The 27119-nt window shown below is 47.7% G+C and overlaps 2 protein-coding genes across 20 annotated transcripts in view; one reads left to right on the top strand and one right to left on the bottom strand.

Annotated features, from left to right (window-relative positions):
• LOC142558589 (G-protein coupled receptor-associated protein LMBRD2) overlaps window positions 1-27119 on the bottom strand; it is a 397689-nt gene that overhangs the window by 367155 nt on the left and 3415 nt on the right. Inside the window, exon 2 of one of the 19 annotated variants that reach the window (XR_012823027.1) lies at window positions 18717-18785. The exons of the other annotated variants lie outside the window; for them this stretch is intronic. The gene's annotated coding sequence lies outside the window, so the exon portion shown is untranslated. The remainder of the gene's footprint in view (window positions 1-18716; window positions 18786-27119) is intronic. 19 annotated transcript variants of the gene reach the window in all.
• Window positions 615-1139, top strand: LOC142557938 (uncharacterized). Its single transcript, XM_075670128.1, has one exon. It carries the CDS (start codon window positions 615-617, stop codon window positions 1137-1139), a length of 525 nt encoding a protein of 174 aa, XP_075526243.1.

The following is a 27119-nucleotide window of genomic DNA, read 5'->3' as shown; positions in this document are numbered from 1 at the left end:
ACAATGTGCTTGTGAAAATGAACTTCACGCCGTACAAAGCGGCATATCTACTCGTGCCAGTCAAGCTAAGGCAATAAATTTTAGAAGCGTCTCACGATGAGCCGACAGCAGGGCATCTGGGATTCACTCGAACTCTCAGAAGAATTCAAGAAAAGTACTACTGGCAGGGCCTAAACGCAGACATCGCACGCTACGTGAAAACCTGCCGAGATTGCCAACGTCGGAAAACACCGCCTACAAGGCCGGCCGGCCTCCTGCAACCAATCGAGCCACCATGGAAACCATTCCAGCAGATATGCATGGATCTGCTTGGCCCCTTCCCGACGTCTACTTGCGGGAACAGGTGGATAGTGGTAGCAACGGACTATCTGACGCGCTATGCCGAGACAACGGCGTTAGCATCGGGAAATGCAATCGAGGTCGCCAGATTCTTCATGAACATCGTTCTCCGTCATGGTGCACCCGAGGTCCTAATTACGGACAGAGGTATGGCATTCACAGCTGAACTTACACACCAGATTCTACACTTGAGCCACACAAGCCATCGGCGCTCTACAGCATACCACCCACAGACAAACGGCCTTACGGAGCGTTTAAATAAAACCCTTGTCGACATGCTCCCCATGTATGTCGACGTCAGGCACAAGACTTGGGACGAAGTCCTTCCGTACGTGGCGTTCGCCTACAACACCGCGCCACCGGAGACGACGCAGGTGACGCCATTCGAGCTTGTCTTCGGTCGCCAAGTCGCCACGATGCTTGATGTGATGTTGCCTCACATTGAAGACGACAACATCTATGCAGACGTTGCCGGCTTCCTTCAACGTGCCGAGGAAGCTCGCCAGCTAGCCCGAATGCGTATTAAAGAGCAGCAAAATGTCGACGCCCGACTTTACAACCTACGACGACGAGACCAAGAGTACGCACTTAGTGACCGCGTTATAGTGTGGACACCGATTCGTCGCCGCAGGCTTAGTGAGAAGCTCCTGCGCTGTTACTTCGGGCCCTACAAGATAACTCGACGACTTGGACCGCTGGTCTACGAGGTTGTGCCCGATGGAGTGACGCAGTCACAGCGACGTCGCGCACGACCTGAGATGGTGCACATCGAGCGCCTCAAAAGGTTTTTTAAGCGTTAGCGGACTAACAGACATTCTTTTTTTTCGTTATCTATGGCTGATTGCATGCTTACAAGTTTCTTGTTTTCTTTAGCATCGGGGGGGTTATGCCACATGCATTTATTTTGGCTTCTAGCGACGCGAGCTACGCAGCTCACATCGCTGCAATGCAAGCGGCGTCGCTTGACGCGTTTCGATCATGGACGCGAAACGTATAAATACGGGACCACCGCCTGCGCTGGCTGAGTCCGACGAACGTCCCAGACGCGCTTGCTGCTTTCACCGTCACCGCGTTGTTCGCTTGATTAAGGGCACAAGTTAGCCCATTAAACTCTCTTTAAGTCTACCACCGATGCAGTGTCCCTTTCTGTCTGCCTGCGTGCCAGGTAGCTCACAGTCACCTACGTGACAATATGCTAATGGGCATGCACACGGGCGGGCGGCGGTTTGGGTTTTGTTCCACGGGCAGTCTCGGCTTCTTGCGCTCGCAAAACTGATGGCTATCTCGTTACTAATCGCTCAAAGGGCGGCCGCCTGTTTCTCACCCGTTTAGTACTCACACAGGTGAGCATAGGAAGGATGCCGCCATGCATGCATTTGCTTCTCTTCTTTTTTGGGGGGGGGGGAGACTTGCAATATCTAATTGCCTCTGTTTGGCGATAAGATGAAGATTAGAGGATGTTTGTCACACGTTTTGCTTTTATGACGGGCACACAACCACTTAGTTTTCTTGGTTGCGCTCACCTACACAGTTCGATTAGGCTATGGACGTAAATATTAGTGTAAGAGCAGGAACATTCAAGACTTGTGCAATATTCTCACGTGCACATATTCTAAGCCTTGAACTACAACAATGCAACAAATTTTTAATTCTTATAAGTTTATTTCCTTTTTTTATCGTTGTTATTGATGAATAAAGAGTACATATATACGAACGCAAAATATTTTTTTTCTCACTTTACGGTCGCCCGAGAAAAATTACGGGAAATTTTTTTCGAAATAGGTACCTCCGAAGAATCGACCCTAGGCAGTGGAATATGGCGAAAAAAATCGACCCTGAAAGGGTTAAGAAGCATGTGTGGTGCAATGTTAAAATCAATGAAAGATTTGGGGAGACCGAAAAAGAACCAAACTTGCAACTAATTTTATTCCAGTAAGTACCCAATACATAGGGAGAGAAGATACATGTGCAGAACCATTACACTCACTGCACATGCAGAAATGCTGACAAAGTAGTTGAAATCGCAAGACAGCTATCACAAGTCTATTTGCAAACCGAATCTAAAATTTCAAATTTGCTGATGGAACGCTAATGCAGGAATCACGTTTTTTTCTTTATGTGAAAGGCTTCTAGAATTTCTCGAGCCAGCACCATCTCACCTCTTTCCTACCAGCCACATGTTATCAGACTGCAGCACGCAGCCCCATGAGGCATAGTGGAAGGGCAGGTGTGACCCCATTCCATTGTTAATTGATAAACTATGTTCCCTTAAACAGCCATTAGTGCAGCGTCTTATTTGGCCACTATACACTCTGCCAGAGGTATATTGGCCAAAGGTAGCTCAGTGGTATCTCATAGATTGTGCACACAGCGCAATGCGGAAAGGCCTGGTGTGCTTCTTTTCACACACAGGCTTAGCATTTTGCAATAACATGACGGCACAAAACCTCGAGAGTCTGCCTGGAGCAGAAATGACCACTTTGCAACCTTTTTCAGGTAATGGTATATTCAGTGGATGTATGGCACAACTTGTGGTCATTTCCTTATTTTTTTTCTGAAGAGCCTTCTGCTTTCAAATGAGCTGAATCAAAGAGTAGTAAATCTTTGTACAGTCTGGGGTAAGCTTCCACCACTGATATCACTCGCCTAGTGTAAGTTAATGTCTAAAAACGGCAAGTGCTTGTCATCAGGTGGTTCATGGGCAAAGAATAGGCCTTTCCCATGCTGTCTGAACAAGACTAAAACCACATCCAACTCAAGAGAGGTAGTCACGGAATCGTATTATTTTAAAATCACAAGAAAATCATCATCACACCTAAAAAATTTTATGGCTTTGTGAGGGACAATTATACCTGTCAATGTACGATCAGCAGAGGAAAGTAATATGTTACATAAAACAGGCACATCTTTATTGTGTTGGAAGCACCCTATATACTGGGTGCTTGCTGGAGTAAAATTTGTTGCAAGTTTGGCGCTCCTTCTGTCTCCTGTTGTTTATTACATTTAATTTACCTTGCGCCACGCATCCTTAAGCTATGCACCAACCAGCTCAACATAGTAACTCTGAGAAACAAGAGCTGTCCAGCAGATTGGTACGGAACCCGTCAAATACCCTTGACGAATTTGCTTCGGAGGTCCCAATGATCAAGAAGACACTCGGCATAAGGAACACACAAAACAACCGCCGGACACTGATGGGAAACTACGTCAACGCTCAAGCACTAGGCTATGATGACTGGCGCGAGACCATCAGAGCAATCATGTAGGGGTTGTTCCCTTTGTCGCAGCCTCAAGTGTTCTCGACTGCTGACACTGTTCGAGAGGAGATTCAGCAGGGCACCGCATCCACAGCTTGCCGAACAACTTCATGAAATCAACTACGTCACCGCCACTCAGTGGAGATGACCTTCTTGTTCACTGTCATCAGGCGGCAATCGTAGACAGGCCCAACCTGTAGCCGGACGCTTAGCACTTATCTGGAAAACTAAAGACAACAACTAATGGAAGTACAGTTTCTGTTCATTGAAATTCCGAAGATCCTCTGCTGACAACACTGCAAGAACCATTTTGACAATGCAGCAATAACACACCGCCATGCAGACAAAGGGTCCATGCAAAGAAAACATCACCAAGACAAGATTTGATGATGACATATAACAACAACAAGACAATGTGACACAGCCGCTAGCAAATGCTGCGACCTAAGTGCAATGCAAGATAAAGAGCCACCAACATCAACGTGCTTCTGAATGGCCACGAAGTCACCACCCTTGCAGGCACAGGAGCCGTCTATTCCGTGATCAGTGAATTGATCTTCCCTACCAAATTGAAAACAAGTCACGATTACATGGGACAGCCCCCAAATCCGGACAGCTGGAGAACACCTGATAACAACTGGAAAAATTGAAAAGTCAGGACTGCATGGGATGGCCCCCAAATTCAGAGAGCTGCAGAACACCTGATAACACCAACTGGAATCTGCATGGCAAGAATAACCGTTCATGAGTGGACCTACCACATTTACTCAATTTTAACGCTCCCTCAATGGTAATGCGTACCCGTTTTCTGTGAGAGAAAAAAAAAACAATAAAAATAGAAAACAAAAAGAATGCCCTCGATTGTAGCATGCACCTGTTTTCCGTGACCAAAAAAAAAAAAGTTTTTTTACCTCATGCTCATGCTTTCATACAGAAATACAACTTTCTTTCTTGGAAAAACGATTTACTCACAATGCCTTAAAGTTGCGAGGAATTAAAAAAGGTTGAAGTTTTACCCGAAAGGCGAAGTATCACTTGTGATAGCATATTAGCAGACAGCAATACGAAGCAAGGATAGTAGTTTTATCGGCCCTATAAACTTGTAAACATTCACTTACTAACAATTGGTTGTTGTTTGCATTGTTTTTGTATTTTTTGTAGTTGTTGAATTTCCTGAAAATTGATTTTCTCCTCTACTTTTTGTATGGAATTGATGCCACTGTACGCCATGCTATGGTGCACAGACCCAGTCAAGCCTTTTCAGGCTTTTTGTTCGTGCTCCAAACATCTGGCAGATGTTGAATAAAGCTGAATTGAATTGAACTAAATTAACAGGCATGGTATCAGGAACGCACAAGCAAACACGAACATGTCTCACTCGATGACCACGGAAACTCGCTATCAATATGCTGGAGTGAAGAAGTGTGGTAGCAGGAGCGAGTGAATTGACCTCTGTGCTGCCTCTCGCTTCAACACAAACTAAGCGATGAGAACACAGTACACATGAAGCTATCCGCGCTTGGTGCGCCTAGACGCATGCTGTCCCCATTGCAGATCACTTCAGAGATAGGATCCTCGCGCCTGCGCCATACACAGCAGCCGCTGGAGTAGAAAGCCTCTACTCCCGTTTCTGCCAGTCCCCCCCCCCCCATGCAAGTTTCGGGTACTCCGAATGCCCGTGATGCAGCCCAATTTCCGTCTGTCTCCGCACACATGATCACTTTCCTTTTAATTGCAGCATCATGATGAACTCAGCATGTTTTCGCAGTTAGCACTTCGATGCTGACGGAGCAAATGCACAAAATGGGTAGATAGGTGGCACACTAACCTAGGGCTCTATTCTCGACATGCATGGCGAATGCACGGCTACCATTACCCACCACGTTGACTTTCTGATTGGCTGTCGAAAGAAAGGCCACTTGTTTTGATATTTGTGGCGGGAAGTGGAAGTTTTGCAAAATTCAATATTGCGTTTTCATCATCAAGATGACAAAACGTGATGTGGAACTGCAAATTTCATCAACTGATACTTTTTTCTAGTCCTTGGCAGCGCTTCAGAAAGAAAGTGTGTAGTAGTGTGCAGAAGCCCATTTAATGCATCTTCCACTTCACGAATATGTGGTGGCAATCCAAGATAGCTGCCATGCAAGTTTGCTGATTGGCTGAAGGAATATTCCATGAGGAGTGTCACAGGAAGGGCCGTTTTGTAAACGTCCATTTGACATTGCGTGACATTGCACTGGACCGGCATTACAGAGATTTCTCACCTTAATTTGTGGTGCAACGACGAGCCATGCGAATTATGCTAATGAGCGGCCATATGCAATCGTGTTCAAGAGGCATGCGTATCCTCACATTTTCCCTGTCATTTGGGGCCATGAAAATCTTTTGTGCATAATGCGTGCTCATAGTATTTTCATCGCTCTCGGGTGGATGCTACCATTTGTGTTCTGGGTCAAATTTTTTTTAAATACATTTATTCCTAATAAATTAGTTGAACATTAATAACCTTCTGCAACATTTTTCACTTTTAGCTACTGCATTTGTATTGTAATCAAGATTAATAACTTTTCACATCATCAGAGGTTATGACAATGGCGGCATTTTAATTTATAAAAAGATATGTAGACGCCTATGTAGACGCCTTGTAGTTTCCTCACGCACTACGGGTAAGCAGCGGAGTGAACAAGAGATTGCAGTACCGGCGCTTGATAGCGCCGGTACGTCTGGTACATGCGGATACGTCTGGTACATGCAACGCTAGCAGTGATATTCGGCCATTTCTAAGCCAGCCAAGTTGAGCCGAGTGACTTTCATTTCACAAGACAGCAATAACGCAGCCTGGAACGTGTGCTCATCACCACTGATAGGTCATGTATGTTGTCTCAAAGTAGAAAACATGCGTGTTGGCACCAATATATGATGACTCATTGCATTTCCTGGGGGAGCGCATGCTAATGAAGCACACGACAGCTTGTATGCAGCAGACGACAGGAGCGAGAAGCTTTTTCTATGTAATAATCATACGCTTCGAGGTAGATGCTTTATTTTTACTGTGGAGCAAAGCTGTTTTGCTTTATCAAAAATGATAGGCTCAGTGCCTTCATTTCAGCTTCTTAGGCAAAACATCAAGTTTTGTCATGTTACAAAAGCAAAACAGGGCCATCAGCACCATTGTGTACGCATTGTCTTTATGTTATACATCGAAGAAAATGGCGGAATGCCCAGAATAGAGCTCCTAAGTGCACAACTACAGCACATGGAGTAGGCTACGGCTACTAGGCTCGTAGTGCTTATGAGGGGGCCATTCTGAAATTCCGAAGCCGATATACTGACGCAAATGTAGGGTCGTACTCGATTCTAACATGCACACGATTCTGGGCCTGAGCGCTGGTAGAAAAAAAGCAAGTAAATTGAATTAACCCCCTGCATGCTCAGCGTGCCTTCATTTCACTCCCAATGTACTCTGTACTACGATATTGCTACCACTTTGCTGTAGGTACCACTACCATGTTTGACGTGGCGTTTGACATGACACATCAAACATGGTAGTAACTGCTGCAAAATGGTAGCAGTGTAGCAGTACGGAGTACACTGGAGTGAAATGAAGGCAAACTGAGCATCAAGGGGTTCAATGTACCTGAAGCATGTAGTCAAACCCTGATTATACGACTTTCTCAGGACCGCGAAAAAGCGTCATAAAAATGCGGGCATTGTAAAATCCGAACATAAATTATGCCTACATAAATACTACTTATTTTGCACGACGGCTTTACGAGAAACTTCTTATCGCCTTCTTATCGCTGCAGTACAGGCACCAATCATGCTTTATTCAAATGAACCTTTATGGCACTCCACTGCCCACTGCCGCGATTCCCACCAGTGGGCACAAACTTTAAAAGAAGTCGGTAAGTTTCTTTTGGACTTTCTTTGATCCGTGAACCAAGAGTTTTTGCTCGAGTTGGGCAACGTCCAAAAGGAGGTGCTCTGTGGCATTGCGTGAACAGATGAAGTTCTGGATGAAGTTCTGCTGTAGCCAGCGTGTGCATTTGGGCAGAAAAAAAACAACCTTTATGTTTCTCAGGCTGGACGTAACAGGTGGATGGCACGGTGTGTTGTCCACGAAAAGCAATATTTTGCTTTTTATGGACAACGAAACAAGGATGGTGCTCATGCGCCTCGTTCAAACAATCAAATTTCACATGCATGTAGCAATATTTTCCTCGCCTTGGCAGCCATTTTGTTATCCAGCTGCTGCAAAAAAATGCTGAAGAGCAAACACGTCATCCACACCTTTTTGTTGAAGTTGTAGCTGCATGGCAGCGTCTTCAAGTTCTTAAAGCACCATGGATTTCCAATCTTTCCAACGAGCACGGGCAGCCCCTCGGAATCATCCTCGTTAGCACAAAATTGTGCCATCACAAGCTCTTTACTACCATGACAGCTGTCACCCTTAAACACAAGGGTTTGCTTGGGCTGCATATGGTAAAAAATACTGCTTTCATCGGCATTAATAATGTTTCAGGGCTTGTATGCAGCAATCATCTCCAGCAGTGACTCCATCCACTCGTTCACTATCGAAACGTCCACGGAAGTGCTTTCTCCGCAGGAGCGGCTGTACACAATCCTGTTTAGTTTTTTAAAACAATCCAGTCACCTGTTCGATGCATGAAAGTCGTTGATGGCCGGACGCAATGCCACAAGGTCCGCTTTTTCTCTTAGAATAGTGCCGTCAACATTGATCGCAAAGCTCCATGCTTGATGCAGCCATTTGACAAGAACTTTTTCTAACTTATCATGCTGTCCTTCTTTTGCCGCTTTCCACTTCAGCCCGAATTTGTTGGCATTCTGCAATATCACTGCTTTGTTTGCCAGGATCATCTTAAGCGAAGATTCGGGTATCTTAAGGTCCCGGGCAATGCTGGCTTTCGTGGCTCCATGCCGATTTGCCACTTCCTCGATAATATTCAGCCTATCGCCGAGCGACAGAACTGTCCGCTTTCGGGACATCATGCGTCGCGTTGCTCCACACAACTCAAAACCTCCGCTGACCGCTGGTCGCTAGGATTACGACGAAGAACACATGCGATAAACCTAGGCCTCTCTGCGCTACCTTGCCGGCGATCTGCTGTTGGGAAACTGGAAGGAGAGAAAGGCTTCCCCAACGTGACGCCACCGAGGAGAGAGGGAGAAAGTGATTGTGGAGAAAAGGCACTATTTCAGCACAGCGAGCATCGCGGACGGCTGCTGGTGGGGGAGAGAGAAACAAACGATGAGACAAGGCAGGGAAGAAAGCTACGCCAGAACAAACCAGCCGAGCGGTGTCAAGTGCTCCGCATGCGGAGAGACGGAGAAAGGTAAGAGACCCATGGCACTTTTCTTTCATCTGCCGCTCCGTCCCGCGCTTCGCGAGGGTCGTCGTATAACACAGGTCACGCGTAAAATTGCGTCAGGTAATTGGGGTTTTTAATGCATTGCTTCTATGGGGACTTTGCCGGGACTGCACCAATCCTTCGTAAAATCCGGGTCGTCACAAAACTGGGAGACGTATAACCGGAGTTCCACTGTAATTATATCGTGCATGTGCTTCAAGCCTTTGAGGCAGGGAAGAAAGCTACACCGGAACGAATCAGCCGAGCGGTGTCAAGTGCTCCGCATGCGGAGAGACAGAGCGAGGTAAGAGACCTGCGGCACTTTTCTTTCATCTGCCGCTCCGTCCCGCGCTTCGCGAGGGTCGTCGTATAACACGGGTCACGCGTAAAATTGCGTCGGGTAATTGGGGTTTTTAATGCATTGCTTCTATGGGGACTTCGCCGGGACTGCACCAATCCTTCGTAAAATCCGGGTCGTCACAAAACTGGGAGACGTATAACCGGAGTTCCACTGTAATTATATCGTGCATGTGCTTCAAGCCTTTGAGGCAGGGAAGAAAGCTACACCGGAACGAATCGGCCGAGCGGTGTCAAGTGCTCCGCATGCGGAGAGACGGAGCGAGGTAAGAGACCTGCGGCACTTTTCTTTCATCTGCCGCTCCGTCCCGCGCTTCGCGAGGGTCGTCGTATAACACGGGTCACGCGTAAAATTGCGTCGGGTAATTGGGGTTTTTAATGCATTGCTTCTATGGGGACTTCGCCGGGACTGCACCAATCCTTCGTAAAATCCGGGTCGTCACAAAACTGGGAGACGTATAACCGGAGTTCCACTGTAATTATATCGTGCATGTGCTTCAAGCCTTTGAGGCAGGGAAGAAAGCTACACCGGAACGAATCGGCCGAGCGGTGTCAAGTGCTCCGCATGCGGAGAGACGGAGCGAGGTAAGAGACCTGCGGCACTTTTCTTTCATCTGCCGCTCCGTCCCGCACTTCGCGAGGGTCGTCGTATAACACGGGTCACGCGTAAAATTGCGTCGGGTAATTGGGGTTTTTAATGCATTGCTTCTATGGGGACTTTGCTGGGACTGCACCAATCCTTCGTAAAATCCGGGTCGTCACAAAACTGGGAGACGTATAACCGGAGTTCCACTGTAATTATATCGTGCATGTGCTTCAAGCCTTTGAGGCAGGGAAGAAAGCTACACCGGAACGAATCGGCCGAGCGGTGTCAAGTGCTCCGCATGCGGAGAGACGGAGCGAGGTAAGAGACCTGCGGCACTTTTCTTTCATCTGCCGCTCCGTCCCGCGCTTCGCGAGGGTTGTCGTATAACACGGGTCACGCGTAAAATTGCGTCGGGTAATTGGGGTTTTTAATGCATTGCTTCTATGGGGACTTCGCTGGGACTGCACCAATCCTTCGTAAAATCCGGGTCGTCACAAAACTGGGAGACGTATAACCGGAGTTCCACTGTAATTATATCGTGCATGTGCTTCAAGCCTTTGAGGCAGGGAAGAAAGCTACACCGGAACGAATCAGCCGAGCGGTGTCAAGTGCTCCGCATGCGGAGAGACGGAGCGAGGTAAGAGACCTGCGGCACTTTTCTTTCATCTGCCGCTCCGTCCCACGCTTCGCGAGGGTTGTCGTATAACACGGGTCAAGCGTAAAATTGCGTCGGGTAATTGGGGTTTTTAATGCATTGCTTCTATGGGGACTTCGCCGGGACTGCCCTAATCCGTCATAAAATCCGGGCCGTCACAAAACTGGGAGACGTATAACCGGAGTTCCACTGTAATTATATTGTGCATGTGCTTCAAGCCTATGATTCAATACTATTCATGCAAGAACAAGGAACAAGAGCAAGAACAGTTGGCGTGTCAGCTGGCTCCTGGCAGACGTTGTGAACCTGATTCTGTCTTTCATGCAGGCACTTGTACTTAGCACATCGCGGATGGCCAGCGCACACGAGGAGCTAACATGCTTCGACACTGCAACCTGCAGATATGAGTAACTACACCTCCCGCACTACATCACACTGCTACATTCAGCTTCAGTGCCACCATCGACCGCTATAAGATCGTTCTACCAGCTATATGTCAGTGGGTGCATCAGCTGGCTCCCAGCAGATGCTATGAACCTGATCCCGTCTTTCATGCAGGCACTGCTATTTAACGCATCACAGATGGCCAGCGCACGCGAGGAAACAACATACTTTGTCACTGATGCATGCTTCGACACTGGAACATATGGATATGAGCAACTACACCTCCTGCATAAAGTCACAACACCGCGTTCAACTTCGGCACCCCGATCGACCGCTATAAGATCATTCTACCAGCTACATGTTGGTACCAGCCACATGTCGGTTGATGGCATCCGCTGGCTCCAAGTGGATGCCATCAACCCGATACTGTTTTTCACACAGATTAGTAAGTATTCCTCGGTCAAAACTAGTGATCTGTACTTTGTCCAGCTGATGTGACGGCACTGCCCGAGTGCTTTTCTATCATGCGTGAGAAATTTTGTTTTGTCATTGCTTCTGGTCTGTGGCACTGTGGAACTAAATCCTGGTCTTAGTGGCTAGGATTTACTCAAGGAAATTCTTGAGGGTCAGAAAAGCACGCTGAAAAGATTAGACACAATAGAATCAAAACTCAAGAATGTTGAAGAATCTGCGGCGAAGTGCATAGAATTTGGAGCAAAGCAGGCAAGATAGAAATGAGTATTCAGACATTGGAAAGAAAACTTGTTGATCTTGAAGACCGATGCAGATGGAATAATCTGATTATATATGGCATTGCAGTGAATGAAATTGAGACGACCCATTCATTCACAGACAAAGTTGTTGAAGAAATATATAGGGAAACGTTGGGTGTACAAGTGTCCTCAGTTGAACGAGTGCATAGAATGGGGCATAAACATAAAAACCGTGTACCGTCATGAAGTTTCTAGACCACCGTGATAAGCTAAATGTACTAAGAAATTGCTTGAAGCTAACAGGAAAAAAAGCTATACCTATCTGAGAGGACCTTTCTGTAGCCACAAGACAAGTCAGAAAGCAATTATGGGAAAGTACCACTGATGAAAGAGCATCAGGAAGCGAAGTGCAGCTCTTTAATGATGAGATCAAGATCGATGACAACGGACGCTTACCCTTTACCACGAATCGACGACACTCTTGACTGTCTTCACGGTGCCAAATACTTTTTGTCCATCGACCTTTGATCTGGTTATTTGCAAATTTCCATCAATGAGCAAGACCAAGAAAAGACCGCTTTCATCACTCCAGATGGCCTCTACCAATTCAAGGTTATGCAGTTCGGTTTATGCAATGCCCCCGCCACATTCGAACGGATGATGGACCTTCTGCTTCAAGGTTTCAAATGGTCAACTTGCCTTTGTTACCTCGACAACGTTCTTGTGTTTTCTCCTACATTTGAGACATACCTTGAGCGCATCGCAGCTACCCTTGACGTCTTCCGCAAAGCTGGGCTCCAATTAAACTCATCGAAGTGCCACTTCGGGTGCTGACAGGTTACAGTGCAAGGCCATCTCGTCGATGCTTCTGGCGTACAACCCGACCCGGAGAAGGTTCGAGCAGTAGTGGCTTTTTCTGTACCTCAGTCTGCCAAAGACGTCCGGACTTTTGTGGGGCTCTGTTCTTATTTCAGACAGTTTGTGAAAGATTTCGCAGCAATCTCTCGACCACTCACCGAACTTCTGAAGAAAGATGTGCCTTTTACGTGGGGTCCCCTCAGGGTGCCGCATTTTCACACGTTATCACGATTCTCATCAATCCACCAGTCTTGGGCCACTTTGACCCATCCGCACCTACAGAGGTCCGAACCGATGCCAGTGATTATGGGATCGGCGCCGTCTTATCACAATGCCAACACAGACACAGCCGCGTTATAACCTATGCTGGCCGGCTCCTGACGATTGCAGAGCGCAACTATTCAATTACCAAGCGTGAATGTCTTGCTCTCGTCTGGGCTGTTTCAAAGTTCCGTCCATATTTATATGGCAAGCCCTTCTCAGTAATCACAGACCATCATGCGCTCTGTTGGCTTTCATCGCTCAAGGATCCTACTGGCCAGCTCGGTCGTTGGGCTCTCAGACTACTACAAGAATATCCCTACACAGCGACTTACAAGTCGGGACGCCAACACCAGGACGCAGATTGCCTCTCTCGCTACCCTGTCGAAGAGGCAATATCTACGTCTGATACTGACACCGACGCCTGTGTTCTATTTTTACACTGCTCCATGTTGCCGACGAGCAACGCCGTGACCCATCCTTCCATTTTATCATTGACTGCCTGGAATCGTCACTTGCTGACAGTTCCCTTCGCTTATTCACACTTTAAGATGGCGTACTCTACCGCCACAACGTTCACCCAGATGGCCTTGCATTACTCCTTGCAGCTCTGTTCGAAGATACGTAGCTGGATGTGAGAAATGCCAGCGACGCAAGACACCATCGACGCTCCCTGCTGGGTACCTTCAACCACTCGACATTCCCGAGGAACCATTCTTTCGGGTTGGTTTGGATTTACTTAGCCCTTTGCCCCTTTCTATCTCTGGGAACAGGTGGATCGCTATGGCCACGGGTTACGCCATGCGCTACGCCATCACCCGAGCGCTTCCTACAAGCTGCGCCACAGCTGTCGCCAATTTTCTTCTACATGAGGTGATTTTATTACATGGAGCTCCACGACAACTTCTCACTGACCGTTGCCAGATATTCCTATCAAAAGTTATCGCGGACATCCTGCAGTCCTGTGCCAGGAGGCACAAGCTATCCACGTCATACCATCCACAAACAAATGGCCTCAAAGAGTGTCTCAATCGCACTCTCACGGACATGCTCGCAGAATGTCTCTTCAGACCACACTGATGGGGACCTCGCTCTGCCCTTTGTCACATTTGCTTATAATTCCTCCCGCCACGACACAGCCGGTTATTCCCCCCTTTTCCTTCTCTTCGGCCGAAAACCAGCACTGCCCCTCAACACAACCCTCCCTGTTCACGCGGCACCGACCAGTGAATATGCACTTGACGCCATCGCCCGCTGTGCCCACGCAAGGAAAATTGCCCGTGACCGCCTTCTGAAATCCCAAGAGAGTCAAAAGTTTGTATGACCGGCAACACCGAGACATGCACTTCGCGCCTGGTTCTTTGGTGCTTCTATGGTCTCCGTCGCTCAGGTCGGCCTTTCAGAAAAACTGCTGTCTCGTTACACAGGCCCAACCGAGTGCTTCGTGCAGTGACTCCCGTCACCTACGAGATCGCCCCTGACGCCCCATCTGCTTCCCAGTCCAGTGATATCATGTATGTCACATGATGAAGCAGTATCACCCTCCCAGTGATGACATTTAGATGCTCCAGGACGTTGCTTCTGCCCCCGAGAGATTATGCTACACGCGGGTGGCATTTACTTGTTTGGGTGCGGCGTGTGGGCACCATCACTCGAGAAAAGAGAGGGAAGAACGAAATGAGCTCGCGCGGTGAATCTAACCGGCCAGCATTGCAACCGCTTTTGTAAATATAACCTGTAAATAGCTGCTCGTCTTACTGACTCGTCCTTCGCGTAGCAATATGTGCATGTCGGATGCAGTGGCGTAGCCAGAAATTTCATTTCGGGGGAGGGGGGGGGGGGGGCTGATGTTGCAGGTCAGCCTCCTCCTTATAGAATTTGTCGGGGGATTAAATATGTGAGTAATAACTGCATTGCCATTGCCAAAGATGCTGCAAACGAATTCTTGAACGCTGTGCACTGTCAAAACAAGTAAAATATGTATTTCTTCATAAAAGATTATACTCGTATGTGTCAAAAATTGTGCCCAAAATAACTGATATCAATGCTTCCATATTTTCTGTCTGTTTATAGGTAAAGATATTACACGAACTTTAGAACTATATCAGTTTGAAACCAGCAAAGCAGCGCATGCCGCTGATATGAAAAATGTAAAGGCTATGAAATGAACAAGTTGAGGACAAATATTCTAACGAAACTTAGTTCTTCAAGAACTTTCTTTACATTTTTGTACATATGACACGGCCAGGGAAAAATCTCAATGACGCTGTCCTTTGTTCCAATGTATTGCGCAGGAGCAGCTTATCACTGGTCGTGTATTTTGAGTAATTGTACTGCAATTATGGTCGCAACAGAGAGCACATATAGAGAGCAGGAGTTCTGCAAGATATATGAGGGCGAGTCAAATGAAAGTGGGCGAATGCGAATATATGGGGGGGCAAATGGCCAGTGCTATATTAAAAATTAGTCTCCATGAGCATTTAGACATTTGTCCCACTGACTAATGAGTCACAGGATTCCCGTGTCATAAAACTCCGTGGGTTGCTGCTTCAAAAATTCTGTAACTGCCTCTTTCATGTCATCGTCCGACACGAACCTGGTTCCCTTGAGGTGTTTTTTGAAATGCCCCAAAATGTGAAAGTCACAAGGCGACAGTCCTGGGCTGTATGGCGGATATTGCAGCGTTTGGCTCTTGAACTTTGCCAGTTTATGTTAACCACATCAGCGATGTGGGGACAGGCATTGTTGTGGAGCAAGATGACCCCCTTCCTGAATTTTCCACGTCGTTTGTTCTTGATTGCGATACGCAGTCGATCCGGCGTTTCAATATATCGGAAACAATTGATAGTCTCTCTAGGTTTAGCAGATTTGAGCAGTAATGGCCCCTGATGATCGAAGAAAAAAAATGTCAACAACACCTTTCCGGTGGGAATGAGGGCCTAAGGCCGTCATTTCTGAAGAAAGCAAATTTGCTTTCTTTGGGGGCAGTGAATTGGAATGTTTCCACTGTAAGCTTTGCCGTCGTGTTTCAGGTTAGTAGTAGTGGCATCATAATTCGTTCCCGGACACGATGGCAGACAAGAAGTCGTCACACTTATTGTGACACCAGCTCAGATGAGTCAAAGCAGCACCGAACTTCTCAGTCTTCTGGCGGTGGTTCAAAATGTTGGGCATCCATTGCATGCACAAGAGGTGATAACCAAGATGTTAATGAATTATGGTGTGAACCGAACTATTACTGATGTTCACACACTCTGCCGGTTCATTGATGCTTATCCTCCGTTATTGTCTAATCAGCTGATCAACCTTGGAAACTGTGTTGGGGGCGATTGCACGGTGGCTTTGGCTCAGTCTTCGATATTATTTGCAACGTTCAGGTCCTTCTTTGAACCTTTTGCTCTGGCGCTTCAAAGTGGCCAATGAAATGCAATGTTCAACGTACACAGCAGCTATACAGCGACTACCATATAGTGCGGAATATAGGTCGAGATCTTTTCCAAAAAATATTACTAGAAGGTCACCCCTCGACTTATATACCAGCCCTTGGCACAACATGAATAGTCGTCTTGCAACATGTAGGAGCGCAGACCTTTCGGCATCCCCATCATTATTGCCCCCTTGGAGACCGACGCGGCCCAACGTTAACGCGGCCTACGCAGTTGGACCATATGGTAGGAACGACGCCACCTTCTCTTATAGTGCAGCGATCGTTCCTGGCGTTGCTAATTTCCCGAGAACCTGCAAAATTAGTATCGACGTCAGTTCACCGTGGCATTTAAAAAGAAAGTTATAGAATATGCTGAAATGCATGGGAACATGTCTGCCCAGCGGCAATTTGGCGTGTCGAAAAAAAGTGTCCGGTACTTGCGAACGCAGAAAGTCAAGCTGCCTGCAACGCGCAGAGGATGTCCTTTCGTGGGCGCCGTGCAGTGCACCCGGAGTTCGAAGACAAGGTGGCGGATTTCGTCCGTGAGCATCGTGCCAGATCTTTGCCAGTGACAGCGGAACTCATCCGCATCAAAGCTATCGAGATCGCCCGAGACTCCGGACTGCCCAAGGAACAATTCAAGGGCTCCATTTATTGGGTTCATCACTTCATGCGACGCAAGGGATTCGCACTTCGATGGTGCACATCAATCTGTCAGAAGCTGCCAGAGGCATACGAGGACAAGCTGGTCGAATTCCAGCGCTATGTTATCCGTCTCCGGCAGCAGCATGGCTACATGTTGGGACAGATCGGCAACGCCTCTCTCCACTGTGGCCACATCGGTGTCGCAGGCTTGGCGCTCGCTGCCCGACGATATGGTGGTACGGGCATTCAAGAAGTGTTGCATTAGCAACTCCTTGGACGGAACCGAAGATGACATGTTGTGGGACGCAGCCAGTGATAAGCAGTCGTCTTCAGACGAGAGTTCAGACAGCTCAAACGAATGATCAGGTGACGAGTCTGGCGGCACCACTGAATAAAACGAAATTTTGTGCCATATAATTTTTATGTTGACTTCTTTGCTTCAATGTAAGGGGGTCGACCTATATTCCACCTCGACCTATATTCCGCATTATATGGTAATTTCTTTTTGGGAAACATCAGTTGTCAAAAGCCTCATGATACCCCAGTGTTCAGCTTTTGGAGTGTCCATTATGTTACGCAACCATGTTCAACCCATTGAATGAGAGCATTAAAAAACCTTTATCCTCACACCTGCGTGTCACTTTTGTAAATGAGGATGCCCCTGCGCTATGTGCATGCCTCGCACATAAAGAACTGAACCATTATTGTGTGGGGTGGGTTAGCTCATTTTCATTGAACTCATCCTCGTACATTAGAAATTAGAAGTTACAATGGAATATACATATGTGAAGATACAGCTTGATAAAGTGCCAGAGAATGTCACTGGAAACAGAGTTCACTTCACGTATAGAGAAAACCTCGCAACAAGATATTTAAAAATTCATATAAGTCTCCAATTAATCTATGCATTTATGAAAAAGTCACTGTATATAATGCGTCAAACAAGGCAGGTAGACATGTTGCGAAATCAGAGATACAAAGATCACAACACCCCCTCCCTCCACTTCGCTTGATGTATCGCGTGCGAAAGGAGGCAATGCGCTTCCTCCCTGCTTTTTTGCCTTGCACACACAAGACTGAGCCCCCATCGTCAGCTCAACCCATGCCACCCCCATTCCCTTAGCTTTCACTCGCACATAGAGCATGCTTCGCACGGTCAGAATGTTATCGCCCTTGGACTTTATATGGAGCATGAGGGCAACGGCGATGGCAGGAATGTGCCTGCATTGTCCATATAATTGCTACCGCAATAATATAGTAAGAGTATCCCGCAACTCAAGCGTCTCGTGGCCCATTACTTTCTGCAAAAGAAGAAGTAACAAAATCGAACTTTCACCATGTGACAATTTGCGGCACCGCAACAATACTTTCTTTTTCCTTTGCAGGGGCGAGGGAACAGAAATAAAAAGCGCAAAGGAAAGCATGTTCGCCACTATCGAATGCCTAGTTTGGGCGCCTAATGTGGCTACCCAAGTAATATAGAAGAAAACGTGAGACACTTTGTCCACAGAGATCCATACACATACTGTTCGGTATCCTACACCGGCGAGACAAAATTTTATGGAGAGGTTGCACTCAAGCGAATGCATTCCAAGCCGTCGAGTCCCCGCAGTGATGGCAGAGAGCGACCACTGTTTCTTTTTCTGGTCTGCTAGCTAGAAAGCATCCAAAACACTGCCAGGCCAGAGAACAACGAACGCGCACCAAAGTGCGCCATGCGGTGGTTGGGGAACACGAGAAAAACGCATGCGCTCTGGCTGGCTCTGGCAGCCCGCGGGTAGCGAGAACAAAAAAAATGCAGAGGCTCAATGTGTCCTCGTGAATAAAAGTCAAAGTAGAAAAATAAATAAGAATGTAGTTACCTTTCCTGGCTTTAGTGTCTTGACATGAATGCCTTGGCGCAGGTGAGAAAAAATGTTTGATATTCTTTTCTGCAACATGACGGCAAAAATGAATACCACAATGCTTCGTCTCATCAAACATCGGTGCGTGCTTTGTCAACTACTCTGATAGTGTGTTCATATGGCTTGTCCAGTTGTATGGTACGATATACGACTTTAAAAAAGTCAATCCATCTTTGGCATCAAATGCTAATAACATCAAATCCCCAATGTTCTGCAATTTAAAATATAAATAAAGCACGACTTTGTAAATGTCAGTGCACCTTCGCATTAAAAGTTTATGAGAACTTTATACCCACGAAGATTCGTAATTGAAATTAATGCACTCCGTAGATTCCGCGGCCTCTGCGAGGCACCGCGACGAGCCCCCTCGCCATCAAAACACCCTTGAAATTTTGCTCGGATGGGGCTCTATGTGTTATCTGCGTGTTGTGTTATATGGTGTGTGGTGCATGTTGTGACTCCCGGTACATGTGCGTTGCCGCAAAATCCAGCCCGATTTTGCAAAGTTCGTGCTGAAATGTCTTTTCGAGCATGAGAACGACATTCTAGACAAAATCCAGCATGATTTCTGGCACCGTGGGTTGTTTTGGTCGGCGGTGAATTCCCTTACCACTTCCAGTGCATCGCTACCTATCGGAAGAGAACAGCAGTTTACGATAGGTAGCAAGGCACTGGAAGTGGTAAGGGAATACATTTACTTAGGGCAGGTAGTGATCACGGATCCGGATCATGAGACTGAAATAATCAGAAGAATAAGAATGGGCTGGGGTGCGTTTGGCAGGCATTCTCAGATCATGAACAGCAGGTTGCCATTATCCCCCAAGGGAAAAGTGTATAACCAGCCGTGTCTTACCAGTACTCACGTACGGGGCAGAAACATGGAGGCTTACGAAAAGGGTTCTACTTAAATTGAGGATGACGCAACGAGGTATGGAGAGAGGAATGATGGGTGTAACGTTAAGGGATAAGAAAAGAGCAGATTGGGTGAGGGAACAAACGCGAGTTATTGACATCTTAGTTGAAATCAAGAAAAAGAAACGGGCATGGGCAGGACATGTAATGAGGAGGGAAGATAACCGATGGTCATTAAGGGTTACGGACTGAATTCCAAGGGAAGGGTAGCGTAGCAAGGGGCGGCAGAAAGTTAGGTGGGCGGATGAGATTAGGAAGTTTGCAGGGACGACATGGCTACAATTAGTACATGACCGGGGTAGTTGGAGAAGTACGGGAGAGGCCTTTGCCCTGCAGTGGGCTTAACCAGTCTGATGATGATGACGAATGACGCCACGGAAAAATTTCAGGGGGGGGGGGAGTACTGAAGCCCCATAAGCCCCCACCCCTCATCAGGCCCTCATCAGGTCTTATGACCACCAAGTGGATGCAAGCTTCGAAAAGCAAGTAGCCAGGCTGAAGCTCGCAGGTTTCCCGGCACCGCTTTTAACCGTTTGACGGTCAATGACGTAAATATACGGTGCCGCGAACAAGTCCGAAAATGGTCGGTGCCGTATATTTACGGCGCCATCCGTACGTTTAAAAGCGCACCAATTTCCTAACTTTTTCTTTTCTGTTATGTGCTGCCACTATGTGGGGATACAGGGAATTTTTTTCGCGCGCCTCGCTCTCTCGGTTTTTGTTGCATGGTTTGTTTTAGTGCTAGTTTGCTCCCGCGCGTCTATAGACACACCCCCCCGCGCGCACGCCAATGCGTGCGCGCGGGTGGGTGGCCGTTTGGGTTTTGTTTCACGGGCGATTTCGGCATTTTGCGCTTGCGAAACTGATGGCTATCTTGTTCCTAATCGCTCAAAGGGCGACCGCTTGTTTCTAGCTCGTTTAGTGCTTACAGGGGTGCGCATAGGAAGGATGCCGCCGTGCACGCGTTTCTATTTCTTTTCTTTTTTTAAGACTAGCAAAAACTAATTGCCCTAGCTGGTTGGCGATAAGATGAAGACTAGAAGTTTGTCACATGTGTCGCTTTTTTTGATGGGCACACAATCAAACAGTTTTCTTGAGTGCACGCACCCACGCAGTTCGATTACACTATGGACATATGTATTAGTATTAGTAATTGTAATTTTCTCCCCCTGCGCATACCTAATTCTGTTGATTCTGTGGTTTGAGATAGCGGTGGAGTATATATATATGCTGACTGAAGGAATAAAGACACTTTGGTTGTTAGAGCAGGAACATTTGAGGCTTGTGAAATATTCTCGTGTGCGGATTTTCAAAGCTTTGAACTATTTGCATAAAAATGCATCAAATTTTTAATTCTGATAAGTTTATTTCCTTTTTCATTGTTGTTATCCATGAATGAAGAGTGCATATATACCAACGCAAAATATTTTTTTCTCACTTTACGGTCACCCTAGAAAATTGACAGTAAATTTTTTTCGAAATAAGTCCCTAAGAAGAATCAGAATCTGCAATAAAAAAATAGACCCTGGGTGGTCGCATATGTCGAAAAAAATCGACCCTCAAAGGGTTAACCAGCACCGCTGAGTCTCCCAACAAGGCTTAAAAGAAAGCATTCGGCAGCTTCTCAATCTGAGAATTGCTCACGGCAGATGGTTGTGGTTATCCCATATGCGCACCAGGTTGCACATAATCTCAAGAAGGTTGTCAGCAAGGCAGGCGTTAGGTTGCTGTTGACTGCCAGAAATAAGTTAGGTGCCCTGTGCCATCAATTCAATCGGGTGACCGAGAACAACAAAAAAAGTTGTAAAAAGCAGCACAGACAGAGATTTGTTGGTGACTTTTGTGGTGTATGAGATTCCTCTTTCATGCAAGCATTTTTATATCGGCCAAACGGGGCGGCGCATCAATGACCGCATGCGTGAGCACTCAAACCAAGTTCAAAAACAAGCTAAAGATAGTCAGTTACCACTACACTGTAATGAATGCGGCTGCAAGCCATCTTTTAAAGATGTGACCTACCTGTCAAAATATCGCGATGACCGTGCACGTCTTATTTCCGAAGCTTTCCACATTCATGTTAGCAGCGAAGTATGTGTAAGCTTTCTCTCCATTTCTCTCCTTCCGAAGGAGATTGCCTTCCAATCGCATTAATTGCAATTTTCCCCCCCTGCACATGCCCAATTCTGTTGATTCTGTGGTTTGAGATAGCGGCGGAGTATATATATATGCTGACCGAACGAATAAAGACACTTTGGTTGTTAGTCAGCGCTGTTGTTTGTGTCTCTCCTGTGGCTCGTCCTGTTCTTTAGCGCTGTTTTTGTTGCTTGTAATCATGAACCAACCAGCCCAATGCGTACTCTTCTAGAATTTTTTTGCTGCTGATGCCTCCCCTTCGAGCAACGAGGTGATGGAATGCACCATCCTCTCAACACATCCCCTTTCTTAAATTTATTAGATGTATTGTATTGGGTATCATGCATGCGGTGCTGTGCGGACTGCCACCGCTGCAGCGCGAGACCCGTGCTCGGGCTGCTTATTTGAAAGGCTAGGACTCATGATCAAGAGCTACTTGCAGTCCTTTGAATGAGCTGCAATAAACCCCATTTCATTTGGTAGAGCTGCTGGGTAACCTCAGAAACTGGAACTCCGAAACCGGACAATACCGACTGCTTCGACCATGCCTGATGAAACCACCCAGGAGGATGCACCACAGCCTCTGGTGGTCATCGTTTCTGGTGTGTTGCGCCAGCGTGATCCTGCCATCTTTAGCGGCACCAATCATGACGTGGAGGACTGGTTGTCGTCTTACAAACGAGTGAGCCAGCATAACAAGTGGGACGTCACCAAATTTCACAACGTGCTGTTCTACTTAACCGGCATCGCGAACGTCTGGTTCCGAAGCCACGAACATGATTTTACAACATGGAGCGCATTCAAGACAAGTTTCGCAGAAATGTTCAGGCGCCCGGCTGTGTGCAAGCTTCGCGCAGAACAATGCTTACGGGGGCGTGCGCAACATCACGGCGAAACTTTCACAAGTTACATCGAAGATGTCATTGACCTGTGTAAGTGTGTGAATCCATTAGCGGCAGAACAGGACAAGATAAAACACATTATGAAAGGCATTGATGAGGATGCCTTTCAAATGTTAGCGAAGGATCCGCGTACTGTGGCCGAAGTTATCAATTGGTGCCAAAGTTTTGACGAGCTACGGAAACAATGCATCTTAGCTTGGCGCCCACCACCTGTGGAAGATTTGTTAGCAGCATTAGTTATTGGCGACAACCACGCAACTTTGCTGACGCAAATAAAAGAATTTGTGCGCGAGGAGGTCGCGCGACAGCTCTCGATTTTGCCGACCATGGAGAAGCATTCTCAATATTTGGCTCCACCGATGCGACAGGTAATTTAAGAGCAAGTGACCGAAGCTCTTCCACCTCCGTGTTAGCTGACTCCCGTGGCAGCGCCTCTGACGTGTGCTGAAGCCGTTGTACGGGCTTCAGCCCACGTCACATTGCACACGTTGTACGGGCTTCAGCACATGTTGTACAGACGTTGCACGTTTGCCGGGGTTCTCTCCTCTGCCTTCAGCACCTCGCCCGCCGGTGTTCTCTCCTCCACCTTTGCCTCGCCAGCCAGTGGCTCCCTTTTTCAGTGCACAGCAGCAGAGTACAAATCCTTGGCGCACTGCTGACAACCACCCAATATGCTATGCCTGCGGTACACCGGAACATGTAGTGCGCTTCTGCCGCCGGCGCTTTCCGGCCTTCGTGGGCACCCCACGACCGCCCAGCTCCGGCTTCCGACCATTCCGTATGCCTTAACTACCACCACTGGAAGTTTACGCTGCTGATGACACACCAGCACAGCTCACAGCTGTCACAGCTCTACGGTACTCGTCGATAACCTTCCCCTCGTCGGCACTCACTCTCACCCATGTGTCATAGGCCCAGTGCCAGTACTACTGAGGCGAAAAATTGATTTACACAGTTCCTGAGGCACGAACTGCGTCATCATTGGAACATCAAAGTCCTCGTTTTTCCCCCGCTAACGTTATTGAAGTGTCCGTTGATGGCATCAAATCTCATGCTCTTGTCGATACAGGCGCTGCTGTATCCGTGATTAGTGAGAAGCTTTGTCGTGCATTACGGAAAGTAACCATGATGCCTTCGGTACCATTGCTTAGAACAGCCAGTGCACAACAAGTTCAGCCAGTCCCTATGTGCACTGCCAGGGTGCTGATTCGAGACATTTTGTATTCAAATGATTTTTTTGTGTTAACTTGTTGCTCCCACGGTGTGATTCTTGGTTCGGATTTTCTGTCGTGCCATCATGCCGTCATTGACTGTGCACGTGCCGAGATTCAGTTCTCCATTCTGTGCGATTTGCCATCTCACGACTTTCAAGTTCATGATGTTAGCAGGATCTGTGTAGCTTCAGATACTGATCTTTCTCCTCACTGTGCTGTATTTGTCCCTCTCTCATGCGCATCGCTTGCCGAAGCGACGGTCATGTTTACACCCGCTGCAGTCTTCATTCGCCGCCTGCCTATATTGTTGCCTTTCGCCCTCCTCATGGTTCACCATGGTGCTGCAGAAATACTGATTTTGAACCTAACTTCGTATACTTTGGCTTTGCACTGTGGCGAGACTATTGGTACCATCGAGACTGTGGACGCTGACGTTATTGTGCATTTCCCTGTTGCCGACGACGTGGATACTGCCAACGCAACAGCACTGACACCCCATGTGCCAACTAACCGAGTGTCACCGGACATTTTTTGTCGCTGCATTGCCGATGACCTCGTGCCGACACAACGTGAGCGGCTAATAACTCCATTAAATGATTTTCGCGCCTCTTTTGAGTGGAACCAAACATCATTAGGCCGCACAAGTACCGTCTCTCACCGCATTGATACGGGACATCACGCACCATTACGCCAACGTCCGTACCGCGTGTCATCCACCGAGCGTCGTGTCATCACCGACCAAGTTGAAGACATGCTTGAACGTGGTGTTATCAAGCCATCCTGCAGCCCTTGGTCGTCTCCCATAGTAATCATTAAGAAAAAAGATAGCTCGATTTGTTTCTGTGTGGACTATCGTCGCCTCAACAAGATTACACAAAAAGATGTCTATCCTCTACCGCGCATAGATGCCACACTGGATTGTCAACATGGTGTACGATTCTTTTCTTTGGACTTGCGATCCGGCTATTGGCAAGTGCCAGTGGATGAATCCGACCACTGGAAGACAGCTTTCATTACGCCTGATGGTCTGTATGAGTTTACAGACCACCAGAGTTTACAACATTCGAAAGGACGACGGACAATATTCTGCGAGGCTTCAACTGGAAGACTTGTCTGCGTTATTTAGACGACGTGGTAGTTTTCTCCCCTGATTTCACCACTCACCTCTCTAGTCTACGCGAAGTCCTTACTTGCCTTGCCACCACCGGCCTTCAACTTAACTTGAAAAAGTGCCACTTCAGAGCCCGCCAGCTGACCATACTTGGCCATGTCGTTTCCAAAGGCAGCGTCCTTCCCAACCCAGACGAACTTTGTGCTGTCTCAGAATTTCCGCGGCCGACTACAGTGAAAGAGCTCTGCAGTTTTGTCAGTCTTTGCTCTTATTTTCGACGCTTTGTGCGAAATGTTGCCTGCATCATCGACAGTGGCGTAGCAACGAGGGGGCCGGGGGGCCATGGGCCCCGGGTGCACAGGGCCAGTAGGGGGGGAGGGGGTGTCATATAAGTCTGAAGACACCCGAAAATTGTTGATATCCTCGCCTTCCTCGACTACACCCAAGGGGGGGGGGGGGGTGACAGAAGAGCTATTGGCCCCGGGTGCCAGATGACCTAGCTACGCCACTGATCATCGCTCCCCTGACAAAGCTCCTGGCTGGCCCTGGTGGCCTTCACGATTGGATTGCAGCATGTGACCAAGCCTTCACCACTTTGCCTCGTCTGCTTACCTCACCGCCTGTTCTACGCCACAACGACCTGAGTGCACCGATTGAAGTTCATACGGATGCCAGCGGCGTTGGTCTTGGAGCCGTCCTTGCACAATGCAAGCCTGGCTATCCAGAACATGCGGTTGCATATGCGAGTCGTGCCCTCAAGAAGGCAGAATCCAATTATTCTGTCACGGAAAAAGAATGTTTGGCTATAGTTTGGGCCTTGCACAAATTTTGTCCTTTTTTGTATGGCCGTTCGTTCGACGTTGTGACAGACCACCATGCGCTCTGCTGGCTTGCGTCACTGAAAGACCCGTCGGGGCGTCTTGGACGTTGGGCTCTTCAACTCCAAGAATTTGCCATTCGAGTCATCTATCTATCCGGGCGTCAACATTCTGATGCAGATGCGCTCTCCCGATCACCCATGCAATCCAACGAAACGCCATCCTCATCCATAGAGTGCCCGGTTGCTACGCTTGCCGTTAATGGCATGCCGTCTGAACAGACAAAAGATCCGTGGATTGTCTCTCTCATTGACATTCTTAACAGTTCTTCAACGGCTACATGCCCTCGAGCCCTTCGTCGCCAAGTCACCCATTTCGTGCTACGGGACGCCATCTTGTATCACCGAAACTATGAGCCAGACGGTCGCAAATGGCTGCTAGTCATCCCTCGCCATTTACATTCCGACATATGCACGTATTTCCACGCCGACCCACAGCAAGCTCATGCTGGCGTCCTGAAAATCTACGAGCGACTCTGCCAGCGGTACTACTGGCGTGGCATGTATTTTTATGTCCGCAAATACATTCAGTCATGTGCAGCGTGTTAGCGACGCAAGACACCTCCTCATACGACAGGCCCTGTGCAACTTTTACCGTGTCCTGCACGTCCTTTTCATCGGGTTGGCATTGACCTTTATGGGCCTCTTCCATGCACTGCTAATGGAAATCGTTGGATAATTGTCGCCGTAGACCACCTCACAAGATATGCCGAAACTGCTGCACTTGCTTCAGCTGCTGCTCGCGACGTCGCCGCATTAATCTTATGGCATTTCTTCTTACAGCACGATGCACCGCGAGAACTGCTCAGTGACCGAGGCCGTGTCTTCTTGTCCGAAGTTATTAATGAGCTACTCACCGCTTGCCGCACTATTCACCGCACCTCTACGGCATATGACCCACAGACTAACGGTCTAACGGAACGATTCAACCACACTCCTGGTGCCATGCTCAACATGTATGTTGCATCTGATCATACCAATTGGGACGATGTCCTCCCTTTTGTGACGTACGCATATAATACCCCCGTTCAGGCTACCACAGGCTTCTCACCATTTTTCCTTCTTTATGGCCGTGAACCATCCACTACCCTCGACGCCGTACTACCATATCATCCGTATGCCTCTGAATTCACCCCTCTTTCTGAAGTTGTTCACCATGCTGAAGAGTGCCGCCAACTCGCTCGCTCATTCACGTCGGATACCCAAGGAATC

Source organism: Dermacentor variabilis, chromosome 9 (genome assembly GCF_050947875.1).
Source record: "Dermacentor variabilis isolate Ectoservices chromosome 9, ASM5094787v1, whole genome shotgun sequence".
NCBI lineage: Eukaryota > Metazoa > Arthropoda > Arachnida > Ixodida > Ixodidae > Dermacentor > Dermacentor variabilis.
Note: the sequence above shows the minus strand (reverse complement) of the source record. Positions and strands in the feature narration are given on the sequence as shown.